Raw genomic sequence first — 21,734 nt, forward strand, 5'->3', positions numbered from 1 at the left:
TGTACGCCTACCCTGCGAAAGTCCCTTCCTGGGAGTGCAGTATCAACAAATAAAATAAAATAGCCGGTGGGCCACATTGTTATTCTTGCAGCTTCGGCAAGCTGCACTCCTTCCTTGCTTCTTCGGGCGTGCCCACTCGGCGTGAATTGTTGCGGCACGAGATGTCGACATACCGATGAGGTTCAAGCAACCCAAGATGCACTTTTTTTTTCCTATTGTGGAGTCCGAAACAAAATCAATCTGGCGAGCAATGTCAGAATATGATGCCACCAGGGCAACAAAACGTGCACACTTTGTGGTGCCTGCAACAGGAAAGGCCGGTGCGTTTGGGTTATCAGCTATTAAAAGCATGCAGTAGGCTTCCAACACTACGCCACACGCGTTGCGAAACATATAGTTGAAGTTGCTCATCGCAATAGGATTGGCGATGACAGCTGTGAATGGGACGAGCACATTTGCTGGGCACCGAAGAGGAAAACGAGTTCGTGTCAGTATTTTAACGTGACACGTGCGAGTGAACACTGCACAAAAGTTGCCGAGGCGGGCACCTACTGCTCTTTATTGCGCATGCCTCACGCCTTTTCCAGGGTTCGTACACAATATTTGGCTGGAAATTCAAGGACATTTCAAGGATTTCAAGGATGCAAAAAGGCAGAATTCAAGGAGGTCGGGTGTCGCGGTAGCACCGAGTGTGATGCCTGCCGCCGCCGGCCGCTTGGTGCGCTGCACTTCGAGACTGTGCCGGACCATGCTGAGACATGGGCGGACTTCAGGCAAGATACGACGCGAGTCTCCCCATTTGCCCGGCGATCTGCCTCTTATGTTCTTGTCCCAATACGCAATACGTTCGGGGTCTGCGGACGCGCTGGGTAATGAGATGAGCCGTTTCTTTCCGCGTCTCTGGGAAATCGCGGTTTCGCGACCTGTTCAAAGTTTCTTTAGACAGACGAGTGCACACATAGATGCAAAAAACCCACTCACAATAAGAAAAGACTGCAACGAAAGCGGCAGCAAGGCGAGAAATGAACTAAGCATTGCAATCGACGCGTAGCAATCAACGCATCGCAAACGAACGCGAGTCGAACACCGCAGGATTTAGCATGGTGCCGACAGGCATCGCCGTCTGGTGGCCCGCGGCGGCAGGCATCACAGCCCGCGCCACCGTCCCGCGTTGGAGACTCTCGGTGGACGGCACACTAGAGTATATTCTAGGCACTATACGCAAGCCGAGCGAGCGATATCTCTCGCATTGGATTGGATTTTAATGCATATTAGTTGCCAGACGACGTAGGGGCTGCGAGATTTAAAACCGAAACTTCCTGATGTTGCCCTTTAGTCAACACAGCTTGTTTTCATGGGCATTCGTAAGCGAAAGGGCCTTAAATATCAGCATGACTTGCGGAGGTACATCGTTAATTTCCTCTAGCGGAACAAATCCCACGGGATTTTCAAGGATTACAAGGAGCCCACGGGTATTCAAGTAGTTTCAAGGGCCCTTGAACTTATACTGTCAATATCAAGGATATTCAAGGATTTCAAGGGGCTGTGCGAACCCTGCTTTTCTTGTTCACATAGGATCTAGTGGCTGAAAAATTCAGCTTGGCAAAATACTGAACATTGGTGCTGAAAGATTGCAATTTCTGGGAACATATTCACCGGTAAAAATAGTAGACTGTACGGTACAACTTTGTTCATTCGTATTTCATAGAACCAAAAAGGAAAGAAAGGCCTCAGAAAGGACACGGCCTTAGAGACTGCAATATCACGGAGAAATTTTGTGACGTGCCGTTGTGGCCGTCGGTTTCTATGGGTTCCGGGGCAGCGTAAGACGCATCCAGACACAGTGGAGACCAGGAAGGGACTGACCGACCCCTCTTTATTGCTCGAGCCCCTCGCGAGCGCGAGCTCGGTGCCGATCTTTGTTGTTTTCACGGCGCCAAGGCGCAAGACACGTACGCACCAAGCGTCGTCTGCTTTCGCTCGTGACAAATCTATTTATTGAAAATGCCATTTTCTGATTCTACATCAACATTATATAATAATCTCAAAAATTTTTCACACCCCTTTGATTATTATTTTGGTTATAATGCCGTTTTGTGTACCGGGAGCAAGCTATTTTTTACTGATGAACGCATGGTGCACGGTTGCCGTTTCTAATTGCAGCCATCTTGGGCTTCTTTGAAACAGCCACTCTTATTTAGTTTTCGAAGCACTGCTCCGTGCTCTGCACGGCTATGAAGAAAAAGCCAGCGAAAAAGTTGTCACGACGTTCTTCTTCTTTCTGGGGTTTTACGTGCCAAAACCAGTTCAGATTATGAGGCACGCTGTAGTGAAGAGCTCCGGATTAATTTCTGATTCCATTTGTTGACTAAGACACGTGACCACAAGCATGCCATTCCATTGCTGGATTTTCACCATCTGCCCGGGCCGCTCGGGCATGCGAAATCTGGCAAGAAACGATGTGAAATTCAGTTTGTTACAAAGCATGAAATTCATGAACAGAAGAGGAAGCAAAGGTTTTGAGCTTCGGTAGATGCCGAGAATAGTTCGCTACCGGTGCCGAGCCCCGTGACTGCGGACGAACGCAGTTTTGACAGCGTTCCAGCACAACTACTGCAGCTTTGGAGAAGGCGAAGAAAGCTCAATAAAAATGGCAAGACTTTGCTTCAACACCGGCTACCAAGCGAAAATCAGATTTCCTTGCTCACGCTACCGCGGCTCATTCGGATGTGATGTAGACGCACTTCGTTATCGTAAGCCTCGATTCTATAAGTGCTCTGCTGTCTTGTATAAAGTGCAAGTTGTGTGGGCAAAGGTGAACATGACTATGGTCTCGCCATAAAGATGTACGGTGATGCCGCGTCGGCGCAAAGTTCAAGCCAAGGCGAAGCATCAAATATGGAGCACTGGCGAATGGCAATAATTTATTTTTAACTCGAATTATTGAGAGTTTGATGCCATTAAATAAAGCATATGCCTGCCGAGACCAAGGGAGGAGTCCGAATGAACAAAGGTCGGATAAAGAGGCTTTACTGTATTGGCTCATTTTTTGCGTTGTTGATCGCAAACATTGGTGCCGGGAAATCAAAAATTAAATTAAATTATGGGGTTTTACGTGCCAAAACCACGATCTCATTATGAGGCACGCCGTAGAGGAGGACTCGGAAAATTTGGACCACCTGGGGTTCTTTAACATGCACCTAAATCTAAGTACACGGGTGTTTTGGCATTTCGCCCCCATCGAAACGCGGCCGCCGTGGCCGGGATTCGATCCCGCGACCTCGTGCTCAACAGCCCAACACCATAGCCACTGAGCAACTACGCGCGAGTGGTGCCGGGAAATCATTGGTGCCGGGTGCTGTGATCAATATTGCTGTTAAGGACATTTGTCGTTTCTACGAGATTTAAAGTGAAGCTTTCTTTGCAGCCTCCGACGCTGCATTGTTGGGCTGTGTGCAGGTGAGGTGACCATAGCAGGTGTCATCTATAGACAAGTCGAGAGAAATTTCCCCGTAAAAGCAGCCGCTTCCAGCCAATGGTGCCGCTGCGTGAACGTGACATAGTAGCGCTGTTGAAGCCAGGTCTCTGCGAGTGCGCACACTGAAGTAGTTCCGAAGGACACATTTATTTTGAGCGAACATCTTTATTTGTCAATTGAAGCAATGAGTTGAATTCCAGTAAACTGCAGCGATGGCTGTTTCCCGACGGTGCTGAGCGGTCACGCAGAAGATGAAACGCCAGAGCGATCGTCGTTACCGAGTGTGCACTGCTCACAACACACAAACGAGGCTTTTCACGGAATTCACCGTAGGATATGACTGAACGGCACGATAGTCAGCTTAAGAGAGCACGATCTCACTGACGACGCCAATGGGTAGACGCAAACTGCGGAGGCGGTCATTTTGATAAGAGGCCGTAAGCATGGAAGAACACGCCTTTTTTTTTTTTTTTTGTGCGACCGCGGCGCGACAGAAATGTGTCGCCGGCCGGGACACTTCTTTTTTTTTTTTTTGCAACCGCGACGCGGCAGCTACACCATTCGCTCGAAGGGCGGTCCTTTGGAGGGGAAAAGCCACATTTCTCTTGACTTGTTTTGGACTATAGCTCAGTGTGACAACGAAGGTTGCGTTTGCAACCCACGACACCAGAGTCTACGCAAAAGCTTTGCTAGCACCAATTACCACAATGCATTGAACCTGCATTTTTTGGGGGGGCTTTCCAAGTGCCACAGGCCTGCTGTGGAGAGACCTGCATCGACCCAGCATCAAACTGTGGCTTTGGTTGCCAACTATCAGTCACCAAAACTGATACGAAACTAATTTTATTTTTCGGGCAGCCAGATTATACAGCCATTTGTTGGTTCCAAAACTTGGTTAGTGACTGTATTTCTTTGAAAGCAAGATCGAACTTCAATGTAGCGAAATTTCTATATAACAAGTGCCGACTTTATCGAATTCGTTAAATCGAGGTATGTAATGAAAGCAGGCAGCTAAAGCGCAGCTTGCACTTGACGCACATTCAAAGGGTGCCAGGCTGAACACACCCACCTGCACATGTGGCAAACTTGACTGGGGTGACGTGAGGCGTGACGCAGGTGCCTTCGACCAGGTCCAACGCAGTCAGCTGCCCAAATGAGCCATTGCTGTCGGGCACCACGCTGGGGCTGGGAGCTGCTGCTGCTGCTGCTGCTGTAGCAGTCTCCAGCTCCTCAACATTGATGTCCCTGCACGGCAAGCTGGTTCTTGGCAAGCATTCTCAGTAGCAAAAGAAGCAAGAACTCCTCCTTGGCACGAGCAAACACTTGGTGAAGCCACTGTAGCACAAATAAAAATTTTAAAAAAGAACACGGGACCAGACACCACTGGCACTGCACTCACAACCGATTTTTTACAATCCCATCGACGACCAGAAGTTGTGTAGCTGCTGTTGCCGTTGTCCTAACACCATCCTACCCCATTCTTGTGCGTGTGCACAAGCTGACGCAAGCACGCTGGACACACGAGAGGCACATGCATTCCACAGCACAGAAGCAACATGGTACAAGCTTGTGATCCTCAAAAAAAGGAGCTTGAAAATAAGGATTCTATAAAAGGTGACAGTAAATTGTTACAAGGTTACCCTCGTACCAGTTAAAGCCAAGTACAGAATCCTTTTCCAGCACCTCCTGGACATGCACTGACTTTGAGCAACAACTTCGATGGTGTGTAGCACTGAGACCAAGCAGAACGGATGCTGTGCCACAAGCAACTCATTTCCATCAAATCACTCTATATCAGTTTATTCTAGCGGTGTGAGCGAATTCAAAACTTTTCAATAATGAACAGTCAATATTCAATAATACAAATGTTTTTCTTACAGTTGTCAAATACTTCACTTCGTCAACTATGCATGGTCAAACACAAAATGGAAGCCAAAAAAACTTTTATTCTATCTATAATTGACATAATGTAGTACAGTATGCTACATTACTCGGAAACCCAGATTTTCGGAGCCAAACCCTGATCACTTGCAATGAAATTTTCTTTAGGCAAGGCATTTGGGAGTACTTGGTTAGTACTACAGTTGACTTCTGTTAGTTCAACGCTGATTGGACTAACGAAATTGGTCCAATTTAAACAAGAGACCGAAAAAACACCACCAATTCATTTGGAAGTATTTATAACACACCCCCAAAGTAAACATGCACTCAATTTTTATGGACTCGTATAATACTTGAGCTCCTAAACAAAGAAAAAACCAAGCGGGCACCAATATATATATATTTTTCATTGCAAGAAAAACGTAGCATGCGTCCAATTCTGGCATTAAAGAAAAACGGAACCAGTGAGCTTTACCTTCACAGAATGAAACTTTCTTTACCTAATGTCGATCATCATGACTACTGGACAGGACATCATCAGTCCGTGATGAACCTTGACACCTCATCTTCCATACGGTAGATAATGCGTTTGATGTGCTGAATTTATCAAGCTACTCCACCACAACTTGATAACCACTTTGCTAGTTCCTTTGACACATGCGATTTTCCACAATGCCAAGAACGCGTGACACGAAGTGTTGCCACTAGCTTAACATGTAAAATAAATAATCGTTTTAATGTGCTTTCGTAATAAGACTGAAAGCAGTGCCTCATCATGCTATGCGAAAACTTGTTCTGTCGGCATCCGTTGTGGGGCTCTTCACCAACCCGTAGCGCGTATAATCGCAGCTACGCAGGGGTTCGGGCGAATAAGGAAACAAGCGAGTCAACTCAACAACGTTTATTGCTGTGGGCAATAAAACACACTTGCAGAGGGACGTCCGCTCTGTATAATAAGTAATAAAATAGGCTTGCCTCGTCGCGTGTGGTAGTCACGCAAACGAGGTCACTCACGAGTTTCAGCGGGTAAATCTGTACGGGCAGGTAGGTCAAGCGAGGTCAGAGAGGCCCGGGAGTCTCTCGGTCCCGCTCTTTTATACCTTTTTACCTTTCCGCGAGGCGAGTGTCCTCCTCGCCCGCCAGATACTTTCCCTCTTCCCGTGCGGGCACACGTGTCGCGAGAGGCGAGCGAGAACCGGGAGAGGGCAAAGTGCATTTCTCCCGTCTTCGCCCGGCTACCGCCGCATGCGCTCCGTGCGCAAGCGACGGGCGAGCGCCCACGGGAGAAGGTGGCAGCGTGTGCTCCCTACATCCTCCTCCCCTTAAGAAGGCCCCCGTACGTTGAGGCTGGCACCTAGGGACACCCGTTTGCCCGAGTACCCGCCGAGGTTGGCAACCAAGGAAGCGTCGGGCTGGTGGTAATGTTACCCTCAACTGGCAGACACTTGATGCCGACTTGGAGGCGGCTAGTCAACTGCACTGCTCGTGCTTGCGAGGCGGGCAGGATCGTTGTCGGGGCTCGAAGGTGGCTCTCAGTTCCGTGCCCCAGGTGTCGGCTGCGCTGGAGGGGGGGGCGGTCGCCTGCCGGTCGCCGGCTAGCGGTTCATGCGGCTGCAAGGCCGGCGTAGTGCCGTCTGTGCTGCAAGGGCATCAGTTGTTCCAGCGCGTACTGCAGGCAATTCGCATGGCCGTATCTCGTCTTGCTCTGCTCCTGGAAATTATTATTAGCAAACTGCACGGAGCGGCACTGTGATGAGCAGCCTAGTTGGCCGCATCCAGGAACCCCATCGACGTCTGTTACGAAGGGAATGTTCGCAAGCATTATCACCAACTCGAGTCGCAGCACAAGATAATCACCGCACTGGCCCTCACAGCAGTTTTTGGTCAAACCGCACCCCGCATACCAACGCGTCGAACGTTCACGCCACATTCCCGTCGTGGCCTGTGAGGGTACTTGCTGGAGCGACGACTCGTCGTCCATACCCGGTGCTCCGTGGTCACTAGACGTTCGCTTCCCCGGCAGGAACTACCAAGGTGCCAGCCCGGCGCGGCTGTATGCTCACGCAGTATGCAACGCCACCCGGACTTACGAATGGTCCTCGCAGTCGTCCGGTTACGCAACTAGCAGTCAGATTACTTTCGCCTGCTACTCAAGTTGTAGCGCGGCTGCGGGCTCGCCGTTCGGTTCTGACTGCTCTCTCTCACCGATCGCGGTTGAGGGAGGGCCTGATCGTCATCCCACTGCTCATCACTCGGCACGTAGCGTTTCAGGTCGCATACGTGTACTGGTCCGCCGATCGGCTTTCCTTACTTGTTCTCGAGCCGGTAAACAAGTGAGGCAACCTTCTCTCGCACTTGATACAGCCCGGTCCACTTCGGCGCCAGCGAGGCAGCGAACTGTTTGGTAGCATCGCTGAGAACGTGCTGGCATCGAAGCACCAGATCGCCCACTTCGTAGTGGACGTTCCGATGTGAGCGGTCGTACTGCGCCTTTTGTTGTGCCCTTGCAGTGCGATTACAGCGTGCTTTATGTAAAGCTTCCGTCATCTTGGCACGTAGATGCGTCGCATATTCAGCTCGTGCTGCCGGCGCGACTGGCATTCCGCTGCGATCCGCGACAACCTTATCCATCGGATTCTGCAGCTCTCTCCCCAGGTTGAGAGAAGAAGGCGCATACCCAGTCGAGTGGTTCACTGTCGAACGCAATGCAAACCCGAACTTTGGAAGGTAGGTATCCCAGTCCTTATGCATTTCAGAGAACGCGACGAGCATGTGCTTGATGTTGCGATTGACTCGTTCAGTGGGGTTCGACTGAGCATGGTAGGTTGTCGTTTTCTTATGCTTAATGCCAAGTGCGGCGCATGAGTCAACGAATACCTTTGCAGTGAAGTAGGACGCATTGTTCGTTATTAACTGCTCCAGAAAACCAAACCTGGTGAAAACCTCCATCAACTTATCCATGATCACCCATGCCGTCAGTTTTCGTAGGGGGAAAAGTTCTACCCACTTACTGAAGTGATCCGTGACCACCAGCAAGAATTTGTTCCTGCTCGGTGTTGTGGGATACGGTCCCATGACAACACATGCCTCGATTTGCCAGGGAGTCTGGCTGTCGATAGGCTGCATGAAGCCGGGTGGTCGTCTGCCTCGGGGCTTCACGCTTTGGCACACATGACACGATCGGGCGTAGCGTTTCACGTCCCGTTTCATGCCAAGTCAGGTAGCGAAGCGACACAACTTAACGTAAGTCTTGGGGCCGCTCGCGTGCCCAGCGATGCACAAGTCATGAAAGTAGCGTAGCAGTGCTCCTCTCAACGCGCGCGGTATCACCACCTTAAACGCCTCACTTGTATCGTTCTCAGTGGGAATATACCTCAGCAGGACGCCGTAGGAATTCAAATGTGGGGCTGTTCCCCAACCCGTAGCGCGTATAATCGCAGCTATGTAGGGTTCGGGCGAATAAGGCAACAAGCGAGTCAAGTCAACAACGTTTATTGCTGTGGGAAATAAAACACACTTGCAGAGGGAAGTCCGCTCTGTATAATAAGTAATAAAATAGGCTTGCCTCGTGGCGTGTGGTAGTCACGCAAACGAGGTCACTCATAGGTTTCAGCCGGTAAATCCATATGGGCAGGTAGGTCAAGCGAGGTCAGAGAGGCCCGGGGGGTCTCTCGGTCACGCTCTTTTATAGCTTTTTACCTTTCCGCGAGGGGAGTGTCCTCCTCGCCCGCCGGATAATTTCCCTCTTCCCGCGTGGGCACGCGTGTCGCGAGAGGCGAGCGAGAACCGGGAGAGGGCAAAGTGCATTTCTCCCATGTCCGCCCGGCTCCCGCTGCTCGCGTTGTGCGCGCACGAGATGTCCGCCCGGCTACCGCACGCGTGCGCAAGCGACAGGCGAGCGCCCGCGGGAGAAGGTGGCAGCGTGTGCTCCCCACACCGTGCATCCACCCATGTCAGCTGGCTGGCTCTAGCGTTAGGCAAATGCAGCATTTTGTGTCAGATTGCACTACCAATGGCCTACATTAGAAAAGGGTAAATATTGCAATTCATTGTAAGCGACTGTTTTAGCTTCATAATCTTCATAACGACATAGCTTCATAACGACAAGGGACGACGTGTGTTCGACGCATTCACTCTACCCTAGTGCCACCAAAATGGACACTGCCACTATTGCAGTCACCACTGTGGTCACCATTAGGCTCGGATGCATGCGTGATGACCAGCCATGTTCAAAATTTTCTGCCAAAGGCCCATTTCAGGAGCGAAATAATGAAAGCGGACGAAAATTCCCCAATCCAGCTGCATTGCAGCACAGTAGCTAAACGCTTCCTGCCCCCTTCAAATGCACTGTCTTTTCCAAAAGCCGCCGGGTCGTCTCGTCTGCATTGCATACATCAGCCAACCATTTCCTAGAAATGTTTCTTCCTCTACACCTCGCCAGACAAAGTTGTTACTCTGTTTCGTTGGCGAAAACAGTGGATCAAGCCATAAGATGCTTCAAAGCTGGTCATGTCCACAATTGCAACGAAATGCCACATAGCATTGGGCCCGAGACTGGGCACATTCTGGGCTCTCATGTCTTTAAACCAAGTTAGCACCACTGGGTAAGAATTTTGCAAATTACCGAACCGCAGTCGATGGGAAAGCTGACATTCGCATTGATGCTTTAGTATTTTGTCAATGCCACTCTTTGGCCACGATGGGGTTATTCCCTTCCTATTTCACAAAGAATGTCGGCTTTCTTGCTCAAAGAAAACTGCTTCTTCGCCATAGGAAGAGTTGCACTCGTGGCAAGACCGCGAAATGCACTCTGAACACAAAATACTTTGACGAAAAACAAGATGGAGACTCCCAATAGGGCTGACAGTACGTGAACAACTGAGAAAGAAAGCAAGCAAGAAAAACGCGATGCATGATCACCTCTGCAACAGAAGAAGAAAAAGGAAACCAGAAGCGAAGTGAAAGGTCAGCGTTTGTTTTTCTGCCTCCCGTACCTGTATTTTTTATTCTTTATTCAGTGACTGCCCCGCATTGCCAAAAAGGCGTTACAGACTTAGATAAAACACTTCTTCATCTATACAGCATACTTGCGTCTCTTGCAGCCGGTTCCAATCTCTGATAGTCATCACGAATAATAAAACATTGTTGTCCTTCCACGGTACTCTTACATTTTGTGTCGGTGGTCATTTCGACTGGTTATGTAGTTGGGTTCATGAAAGCAGTTATTACAAGCAATTCCAGTGTTACCACGAAAAATACAAAAGAAAAACTTCAACCGCAGTTTTTTTCCTGCACGACGAAAGCGATTCTCAAGCCAATTCTGTTTTCATAGCGGTACAGCTGTCTGTCCGCTTGTACCGCCCTAAAACAAACCGCGCAGCTCTGTTCTGAATTTTTTCAAGCTTAGTATCTATAGACCTGGCCTGCATCGGGTCCCATACAGGACATGCGTATACACTCTAAAATCGGCCTAATACGTGTGTTGTTTAAATTCTGGGGTGCCCATCTCAGGTTCCGCTGGATAAAGTCAAGAGCCCTGTATGACGTAATAGTTCAGTGGAAATCCGCTAGGTGGAGATAAGTAATTAAAGGGAAACTGAGACATCCACCCAAATGTAGCAATTGCTACTATGGAAACCCAACCGGGTTCCTCGAAAGAAAGCCTAGCAGTTGAAGAAAAATTCGTCCTGGTCCGGGACTCGAACCCGGGACCACCGCCTTTCCGGGGCAGCCGCTCTACCATTTGAGCTAACCAGGCGGCTAGCAGATGGCAGGGCGAAGTCGAATTTGTCGACAACTCCACCACCAGTCCACCCCCCGGAAAGGCGGTGGTCCCGGGTTCGAGTCCCGGACCAGGACGAATTTTTCTTCAACTGCGAAGCTTTCTTTCGAGGAACCCGGTTGGGTTTCCATTGTAGCAATTGCTACATTTGGGTGGATGTCTCAGTTTCCCTTTAGTTAAGAGCCCTTGCTGCTTTACCACCAACCTAATCAATAGTGGCATTCCATGAACAATCATGCAACAAAACAACACTAAGATATTTGCATGTTGGTTCAGCAGTAATCGCATGCATTGTAATTCAGAAGTACTGCAGATTGAGCAAGTTGGTGCAAACTGAGCTGCGCTAAAGGAAGTCACAAATTATGCTGTAAGCTGTTTCTGTTTGTTTTTTGTTTTTTTGGAAACTTTCTGGAATCAACGTCATTTGCCACTTCTGGCACCACCTTGAAATACGATCCGAATAGTCCTTTATTCTCTATTCATCAATTACCCTGCAGCGCCCAAAGGCGTTACAGCAGGGGGGTTACAACATGGAATAAAATACATCTTCGTTCACACCAATTCACTTGCTTTTCACTCAACCTATTCCACTGTTTAATTGTCCGAACAAAAAATGAGTTCGCATACATGTTCGTCTTGGCAGGGTACTCGAGGATTTTGCAACTATGATCAGTTCGTTTTGAAATGTAATGAGGTTTTCGTCGGTAAATTTCCCTATTATAATTCCAGTTTTATTATAGTAAAAAGAATGAAAATTTTAATCAGTTTATTGCGGCGAGCACAAAGAGATCCTAGCTCAGCCTTCATTGCGGTGCAGCTACCGCCCCAAGACGAACCTGGCAGCACGGTTTTGCATTTGTTCGAGAGCGGCAATGAAGATTACCTCGGTGGGGTCCCACACAACACAGCCATACTATAAGATTGGTCGAACACAAGTTGTATATGCCATACGTGTTATATTCGCATATGAACATCGCAGGTTTCTCTGAATGAGATTCAAAGCTTTACCAGCTTTGGCTATGATACTGTCTATCTGAGGTTTCCACGAACATTCAGACGACAGTAGCACACCTAGATACTTATACGTACTGCCTTGCTTCAATAGTACATTGTTCAGATGATACCGTGACTGAATTGGTTTCTTCTTTTTAGTAAATGAGATATGCACACACTTTGCTATGTTCAAAGTCATTTTCCATTTAGTACACCAGTCATGAATAAGTGATAAGTCGTTCTGAAGTTCAATTGTATCATTATGATGGACAACATTTTTGTACACAACAGTCATCCGCAAACAACCGTATAGAAGATGAAATTCCGGCAGAAATGTCATTAATATAAATTAAAAATAATAGCCCTGTGGGACTCCTGACGCAAGATCTGCATATTCGGAGCATTTACCCTTCATTATTACACATAGCCTTCTTTGGGAAAGGTAACTTTCAATCCATTTAAAAACAGTTGCATCAATGTTTAGGGTATTAAACATTAAGCCAGCTCCTGCAAAGAATCGCCAGCACCTGCGTTCCTAATCTGCCGATATAAAACACAATCGTCGGCAAATAAACATATGCGCAATGAAATACCCACAGAAATATCATTAACAAAATTAAGGAATAAGGCCGGTCCAAGGACGGAGCCTTGTGGCATGCCTGATGAGACACCAACATAGGATGAACACCGCCCATTGGAAAACACGCATTGACGCCTATGGAACAATTGGTTATCCAAGTTAGTACATTCTGGTCAAAATTTAGAATCTCCAGTTTGACGAGGAGAAGGGAGTGCGACACGGTGTTGAAGGCCTTTCGAAAATCTAAAAACACACAATCGTCGACGTTGGAAGCCAGCTCATGAAAGAACTCTACAAGTTGCGTGGTACAAGAAAAGCCCTTGCGAAAACTGACCTGCCCATTTATCAGAGAATTATCATCTGTAAAATGGGTCAATAAGTGCTTAAATAGGATATGTTCTAAAATTTTACATGATATCGATGTTAATGAAATGGGCTGGTAATTTGTTACATCATTTTTTGAGCCACCCTTATGAACCGGAACAACATGGGAAATTTTCCAATCATCAGGTAAAGTGCCTGTTGAAAGGGACTTGGTGTAAATTATGTAAACGTAAAGCGAAATGGACGAGGCACATCGCTTCAGTACACGAGGAAAGATACGATCAGGACCAACAGCTTTGGATTCGTCTTGGCTTTCAAGAAGAGAACATATACCGCGAACACTCAGTTCCACCGGCGGCATCAGTGAAAATGTGCGGTTGGGAAGGAGCGTCATGCTTGGGTAAAAAACGTCACAGTTTCGCCCTAAGGGCGAAGCAATGAATGCGATAGCAACACAGCAATGTCATACGAAGCGATGTGAGCGGCTTTGGTAGCAATATGAATTGTAGTAAACATGAGCTGATTAAGTAAGCAGGTGTGCTGCGGCGTAAGTAGACCGACATGAAGAGAGACTCGATGACCACGAGAAGGCGCGTGTGAAACGGTGGTGTTGATGAGAAGCGCTTCCCGTGGGCAGCGTGCGTGCGAAGGGACACACCTGTAGCGCTGCACTGCCAATCCGGGCAGCATTACATGTGTAGCGTGCGTTGGAAAATGTGGCCCGACTATCACTAACTGAATGAACAAGCGTGGTGTGAGCGCGCACAAACAAACATGAATAGATCACACTGAATGACTGCAGACGACTGTCAAAACGCTGGCAGCAAGCCCATACGCTGCAGCGGGCGAAGGTACATGCGGTCTATCGCTTCAACAGAAACTGAGCGGCGAATGCACAGTGCATAAAGGTCAGAGCCGTGTGGAGATAAGAGACGGTGCGGCGAGCGACGAGCACGGTTGTTGGCAGAGTAGAAATGCCCCCCCCCCCCCCCCGCTCCCTCCGGCGCTGGCTTCCCGCTTCGTTGCTTGCGCGTGGGAGATTGAGTGCGTTCGCTCTCCGTGATAGCGCGTGTCCCCGCACGCTTCCGCTCGGGCATACGGCGCGCGGTGAAGATTTTATCTATACGGAACCTCACGGCGACGGCGACGGCAGAAATCCGGTTGAAGTGTCCATATAATTGCTATCGCAATAAAACACAAATTGGAAATACGCATTTAAACATCTAGCTTTAGCTTCCTCATCAACTATAACCGTTTCATTAAAATTCAGTTCGCTGACTTACCATTATCAGATCTGCACTCCTTAATATAATGCCAGAACGACTTGGGATTAGTTTTCATTTCATTATTGAGCCCTTCGAAATATCTCTTTTGCTTTTTCCACATTTGCTTTATACTGCTCCGTTAATGCTTGTAATTCTTTCGCGTGCTCATTGCTTCCAGTTTTCTTTAATTTATGGAAAACTCGTCGCCTTTTTCTCTCAAAATACCTGACGGCATTCTTGCATCTTGCCTGCTTGTATCGCAGGTATACATAATAATTATCCCCAAGGGCCAACACTTTGTTCCTAAACTTAATTGCTTACAGTATCGTTTTCAGCAAGGCACTGAAACACGGGCTTCTCGCTTTTGAGCTATGCTCGTTTGCGGCAACAACTGAGAACGAAAGCGCGGTCGCCATCGACACGATCATGGATGGTAACTATGCAGATAAGAAGGCACGCAGCCAATGTGCCGTCATAAACACACGAATGAAGGCTTTAAAGGCACAATTAGCTTTTTATCGACGCGTGTTGCCTGCAGGCAACATACTAGAAAAAAGTATTTCTCTTCCAAGTTTTGGTATTGATTATGGTTACATGCCTTGAGCTAACAATGAATAAGCTTGCTGGTTTAGAGTAGGAATAGGGGAGGAAAAAAGTTTGGCATGTGACTCTTGAAAGCACTGTCGGAGATCGATGCAAGATGCAGCACCACTGCAGCCACAGACGTGGAAGTGTAAAAATATGCAAATGCTACGTCGCTTGGAGATTATTTTTCGCATTCCACCTAATTAGATAATTAGTCTTAATTTATCAACTTCTCAATTATTATAATTAGATGAAAAGTGTCAACAGGGAAATTGTAGAGCAACATGAAAAACTCCCGATGCAGAAAGCCCGCGAATACGCGCAAAATTGCCGCGTGAGTAGCCGAGCGGCCAATTCGCGTGTATTCGCGGGCATCTTTCACGCTCAGAAAAACACTTATGTAGCACCAGAAAGCTGCATCGGGAGTTTTTCACGTTGCATTACAATTTCCTCACTGCCACTTTTCATCTAATTATAATAATTGAGAAGTTGATAAATTAAGACTAATTATCTATTTAGACAGAATGCAAAAAAAATAATCTGAGTATCTCCAAGCGACGGCAAACAACATTGCCTTGGTTCTGTTCAGCTACATAGCATTTGCATATTGTGGGCAGTTATTGTGCACTTCATCATCTGTACATTATCATCATCATGCGTGTGGTCTTCATCGCACGTGCGAGCACATCATGAGCGTGGGCTGTGCCGAGGGCTGTTCGTGCCAGTTTTGGACTACGTCCTCCTTCGCCGTGTCGTCGCTCTGGCTCAATAAAGGTCCGCCCTTACTGTGACGTCACAAGTGGTGGAGGTGCTTCTTGGTTCCCCGTCCTCTGCACCCCTGGCCTACTCCCTGTAGCTTCGTTCGGGTCGCCGCTTGTGCCCTCTGTCCGTCAGCATGTCACAGGACGAGCAGCCTGGCGCTTCTACCCTAACCATCCCACCTCCACAAGCCGCACCTTCTGTGATCACCAGCGTGATCCCCATCTGTTCGCTGGTCTTCACGGTGAAGATGCTGAGGACTGGCTGGATGATTACGAGCGCGAAAGCTCTGCTAATCGCTGGGATAATCTCCACAAGCTCCGCCACGTCTGCCTGACCGGTGTGGCGAAGACCTGGTTTTTCAACCATGAGATTGATTTCTCCAATTGGAGGAACTTCAAGCAGCAGCTTCAGCAAGTTTTTGGCATGCCGGCGGCTCGCTCCGTCTTTGCAAAAAAAACTCTGGGTGCTCGGGGCGTGGAACCGGCGAGATGGCGGTGACCCTTACAAGTTTTCTACTGCTCACGCAGGTTGGTTATTTTTACCCTTTGAAAGCGTCGCGCTACATTTTGCCGGTTCCACCCCAAGTGCTTTATCTTACTTTTTCCTGTCGGCGACGCGGTTCTGTGTTGTCAAATCGTGTGCGTGTCAAGAGGCATTTTTCACTTTTTCGTTGCCCGGCATTTTATCTACTTATTTTGCTGCTTTGTGGGAGAGATATTGAGTGCAAGCCAGGTCCACTAACTGCTGAACAAATCCAAGAACTGTTAAATGGTCAAAGTGCAATACTTTCCAAGTTATCTCAGCTCACCGCAGACGTTACTGACGTTAAAGCTCGGCTTCTTTTGTTAGAAACTAAGCTAGAAAAGATCGACAGAATTGAAATAACCTTGGCTAACGTTGAAGATCAGCAGCGACAAGATCATGATGCTTTGGCAGGCGTGATTAAAAATTGGATGACTTGGAAAATCGTGAGAGGCGCAATAATTTGTTTTTTTATGGTTTAGTGGAACATAATGCCAATGAGACGGCAGCCCAGTCTGAGGAACTCATCATAAGTCAGTGTACTGCGAAGCTTGGATTATCTTCGTTAGATTCAATTCTTTCAAAGACCGCCAAGCCGTGCTTGCAAAAGCATTCAAGCTTAAGGGATCGAACGTTGCTATATCTGAAGACTTTTCCCGTACTGTCCGTGATAAGCGAAAGAAATTATGGGTGTATGCCAAACAGAACAGCGAAGGAGGCGTGAAACCAGTTCTGAAGTTTGATACGCTTCACTTGGGGAGCAGGCGCTTTCAATGGGACAGTAAAGCCGGCGCTGTACGGGAGCAATGACAAAGTACTGTTAATGGTGCGATGTGCCCCATCAGCGTTCTGTTAGTCAACTGCCGTAGTGTAAAAAATAAAGTTGATGATTTTCACTTTTTTCTTCGTACCATCCAGTTGTTTTGGGAACAGAATCTTGGCTAGACCCGACTATCGTCGAGCCCTGACGAGTGCACGTGGCGGAGGGATGTTTATTCTTGTCCATAATAGTATCCCGAGCGTCCAAATGAAATTTCCCGATAACTGAATCGATGTTTTTGTAAAGTAAGGCTCTTGGGTCATTTTATAGGCCTCCTGGTGTAGAACCACTAGTTAATTTATCCAATTTTCTTGAAACTATTACCAATGAATGCCTTGTCCTAGGGGAGGACCTTCCGGATATTGACTGGTCAGCTGGGGAACCAAGGGATACTGCTCGAGGGAGCCTATACTCAACTTTCTTTGATATTGTAGATCAGAACACTTTCTATCAGTATGTGCATGAGCCATCGCGCACTGACGGAACAGGTCACGTTCTCGACCTCTTGCTCTGTAACGTACCTGATGTTGTGTACAATGTACGGGTGTTGCCAGGTTTGAGCGATCACAACGCTGTTCTAGCAGATTTATCAGTTCTGTATGTGAAGGTTGCAAAAACACCTAATCAAACTAAGGTGTTATTGCGCAACAAAAGGACAAGGACGGCAGAGAAAAATACACACACCAAGCGCAAACTTTCAACTAAATTTATTGTGCCACTGAATCAGTTTATATGTGTCAGGCAGTATAGACTGCGCATGCACTTACATGAACTAAAAGGATTGCGTAATCGTGTAACATAGTTACGAGTCAAGTGATGCCGCCTCCAAGAAACTTGGTTCTTTTTCTGTGAGAGCCAGTGAAGGGAAACTGACACACTTATCACCCAGTTTTTCAATCATCTGCGCTTCAGTTATTTCCCGGATAAGCTGCGTCCTACCACAGGACACAATCATGCACTCGTCCTCGATAGGCTTGCAGCCATGATCGCGACAATGAATCGCCAAGAACCCACCGGTGCCATTTTTTACATTATTGCGGTGTTTGCGGAGCCGATCATTGAGACAACGTCCAGTTTGCCCGATGTATTGCTTTCCACATGAAAGCGGGAGGTTGTACACAACGCGGTGAGCACACTCTACGAACTTTTTCCGGTGGTGCTTCGTGCACTTATCGGGCGGGGGGGCGGCATTTGGATCCGTGCAAATGCTTTTTAGTTCACGCAATCCTTTTAGTTCATGTAAGTGCATGCGCAGTCTATACTGCCTGACACATATAAACTGATTCAGTGGCACAATAAATTTAGTTGAAAGTTTGCGCTTGGTGTGTGTATTTTTCTCTGCCGTCCTTGTCCTTTTGTTGCGCAATAACACCTTAGTAATGGACTACCAACTTGCCCGCAATGCTGACCTAATCAAAAGATTTATGCCTACAGCGGGGCCAACTACAAGGCGGTTAGCGCTGCTTTCGAGTCGTTCTTTCCAACCTTTCATGCACTCGCAGATGATCTAGATATCGAACAACTGTGGAATACTTTCAAACTGAAAATGTTTGAACTACGTGAGGCTTTTGTCCCATCACGAGTTATATCAAGTAGGCGAGCTCGAGACAAACCCTGGTTTAACGCAGAGTTAAGTGCCCTTGTTCGACGACAGCGACGAACTTATCAAAGATACAAGGCGTCTAATTCGCCAGAGCATTTGGCCTTGCTGAAAGCAATAAAAAGTGAATTTAGACAAAAGTCTGACATTGCTAAGGACTTGTATTTTTTTAATCTAGGTGAAAGACTTGTCAGGGATACCAAAGAATTTTGGAGGTATGTGAAGCGTAATGGCAAGGACAACAGATCGATACCTGCTTTAAAAAATGATGAAACAATTATTCATGATAACGAGTCTAAAGTTGAAATTTTTAGCCGTTATTTTTCATCTGTGTTTTTGCCGTCCAGCTCATGTACTGTCTGTTTTGAATTACCTGTTGAAATAGACCGCATGCGGGAAGTCACCTTTTGTGTCGATGGTATCCGTAAATTATTAAAAGATGAGAACCAGGCTAAGGCATGCGGCCCTGATGACATTCCTGCCGCTATCATAAGGAATTGTGCGGACACGTTATGCTTTTATTTCACCCGATTGTTCCAGAAGTCCCTCAGTGAAATAGACATGCCTGATGATTGGAAATTAGCGCAAGTCGTGCCCATACATAAGAGTGGTGTGCGGAACTCCGTTCAGAACAATAGGCCCGTTTCCTTAACTAGTATTACCTGCAAAATTATGGAGCACGTAATATACAGTTAGGTTATGGCCCATTTAACTAAACATAATCTCCTAAGCCCCAGCCAACATGGTTTCAGGCGTGGTTTATCTTGCAATACACAATTGGTAGAGTTTATACACGATTTAGCCTCGGCAATTGATAAGCAACAAGTTGTGGACTGCGTTTTCTTAGATTTCCGTAAAGCATTTGATGTAGTCGCACACAGTCTCCTAATCTCAAAATTAAAAGCTTATAACTTGGATGGTCAAGTAATAGCGTGGATTGCTGAATATTTGTCATTGCGGAAACAGGCTGTTGTTCTGAACGGTATATCTTCACAATATGCATCAGTTACGTCGGGAGTTCCCCAAGACTCAGTGTTGGGGCCACTATTGTTTTTGTTGTACATTAATTATTTTTCAATTGGTATACAGTTGAACTTGTCTGTGGCGCGAAATGCATTTTGTGAAAAGGGGACAGAAGAGAAGAGACAGTGAAGCTCCAAACTTCACTGTCACTGTCTGGCGCTTCACTGTCTCTTCTCTTCTGTCCCCTTTTCACAAAATGCATTTCGCGCCACAGACAAGTTCACCTAGGAAATATCAGCACCAACTTGCCCAAGAAGAAGTTCTTTTGGTATACAGTCTTCATTCAGGATGTTTGCCGATGATTGTGTTGTTTACAGAGTCGTAGATTCCATTTCCGATTCACAAATCCTACAAGTTGACTTAAATACTATAGCAGACTGGTGTGTGCGTTGGGATATGTCATTAAATATAAATAAGACTGTTCACGTCACCTTTACAAGAAAACGAGCTAATCATCCGTATAGGTATAGAATTAATGATTTTACTCTAAAAATAAGCAAGAAATTTAAGTATCTAGGCGTCTTTTTTACTTCTGACTTACGATGGAACAAGCATGTTAACTATATTGTAAATAAGGCAGCATCAGTTTTGGGATTCTGGCGGCGCAATTTTAGTCATTTACCGAGTAACTTAAAAACGCAGCTGTATTTCAGTCATGTACATACGTTCAATACTTGAATATGGATGTGTTTGTTGGGACCCACATACATCTGAGCTTATAAATAAATTAGAAAAAATCAAGAATAGGGCAGTTAGATTTGTTCTTGGTAACTATAGTCGGCAGCTTAGCATGACAGAAAGCAAACATAAACTTAAAAGGCAAGAGCTGAAGGATCGTAGAAGGCATATCAGATTAAAATTTTTCCACGATATTTATTATTCTAAAACAGGCATAAACCGCGAACAATATATACAGGCACCACACTACATATCTAAGCGACTGGACCACTGTTTGAAAGTCAGGGAATTTTCTTGTAGGGGTGACGTTTTCCGTTATTCTTTTTTTGTTAGAACTGTTCGAGATTGGAACAGTTTGCCATCGCGCATTGTATACATCACAGAAAATGATGCTGTCTTCCACGCATTGTAATTATTTGTTCATGTACAGTAAAACCTCGGTGATACGAATCTCGCGGGGTCGCGTGAAATATTCGTATCACCCGAAATTCGTATCATCAAAACATACACAATATCAAGAAAAATGAATTTATTTTTACCAGAAAAGATTTCTAATAGTGGGATCCCATTGATACCTTCCCCGCTGCTGCGTTTTCCCGGCTGCTACGTCGCGTTTTCGCGGTCTCGACCTAAATCCCATTGACTTCCATGTATAGTCGAATCTCGATAATTCGAACTCGCAGGGGCCCAAAAATTTGTTCGAATTAAAAGGACTTATTTTTCAAATATTAGTGCACCATAGCACGACGTACGAACGGCGCGATTCGTGAAATATCGCGGCGCGCAAGCACATATCGAGCGAGGGCCACGGAACTGCCCGCGCTCGCTTCGCGATAACGGCAGAAAACGAAACTTCAGGGAGCGGGCGGCGCAGGCACGGCGAGGGAGCGAGATTGTGGTTGTGAAGAGGCGACGGGCGCGCGCGCGGACCGTCGCAGGTGGCGAAGGAGAGCGGCTGGGAAGCGGATTTGGCCTCTGCAACTCTGTCGCTTCGGTGGCTCCCCTCGCCCTTTCTCTCAACACCCTCGTAGCCCTTCGACTGTCTCCGTGCGCGTCCGCCGCTCCCGCCGGCCCGGCGCCGCTTAGTCCGCTCCCTTACGCTCCCTGAAGTTTCGGTTTCTGCGGTTGAAGCGAGCGTTGGCCGAACTGGGCCTCCGCCGTTGCTTACCTCTGCGCTGCAGCCGCAGCGTTGGCTGAGACGTCGGCACGTACACGCGTGTTCCAGCACCACGCAGAAACGGCGACCTTGGCGTGACGCCGCGGTACTTTTTTTTTTTTCCTCCGCGCGGCGTTGAGGGTCTCGCCTAAGCTTTTGTTCTCTGGCGGTGTGTCGGAGCAATGCCGGTCGGAGGTGCCGCCACGTGATTTGGCGCGCGGTGTAAGTTGCAACAAGCGACCGGCACGTTGCAGATACGACGCACCCGCGCGGGTGCCGTTACTG

General features: G+C 47.4%; 1 protein-coding gene across 1 annotated transcript in view; it reads right to left on the reverse strand.

Moving 5' to 3' along the window:
- The window catches only part of LOC119433600 (myb-related protein B-like), a 200,707-nt gene that overhangs the window by 106,162 nt on the left and 72,811 nt on the right, over positions 1-21,734 (reverse strand). The window contains exon 8 of the mRNA XM_049659049.1: positions 4,548-4,723. Within this exon, the coding sequence (XP_049515006.1) occupies positions 4,548-4,723 (176 nt within the window). The remainder of the gene's footprint in view (positions 1-4,547; positions 4,724-21,734) is intronic.

Source organism: Dermacentor silvarum, chromosome 11, assembly GCF_013339745.2.
Source record: "Dermacentor silvarum isolate Dsil-2018 chromosome 11, BIME_Dsil_1.4, whole genome shotgun sequence".
Classification (NCBI taxonomy): Eukaryota; Metazoa; Arthropoda; class Arachnida; order Ixodida; family Ixodidae; genus Dermacentor; species Dermacentor silvarum.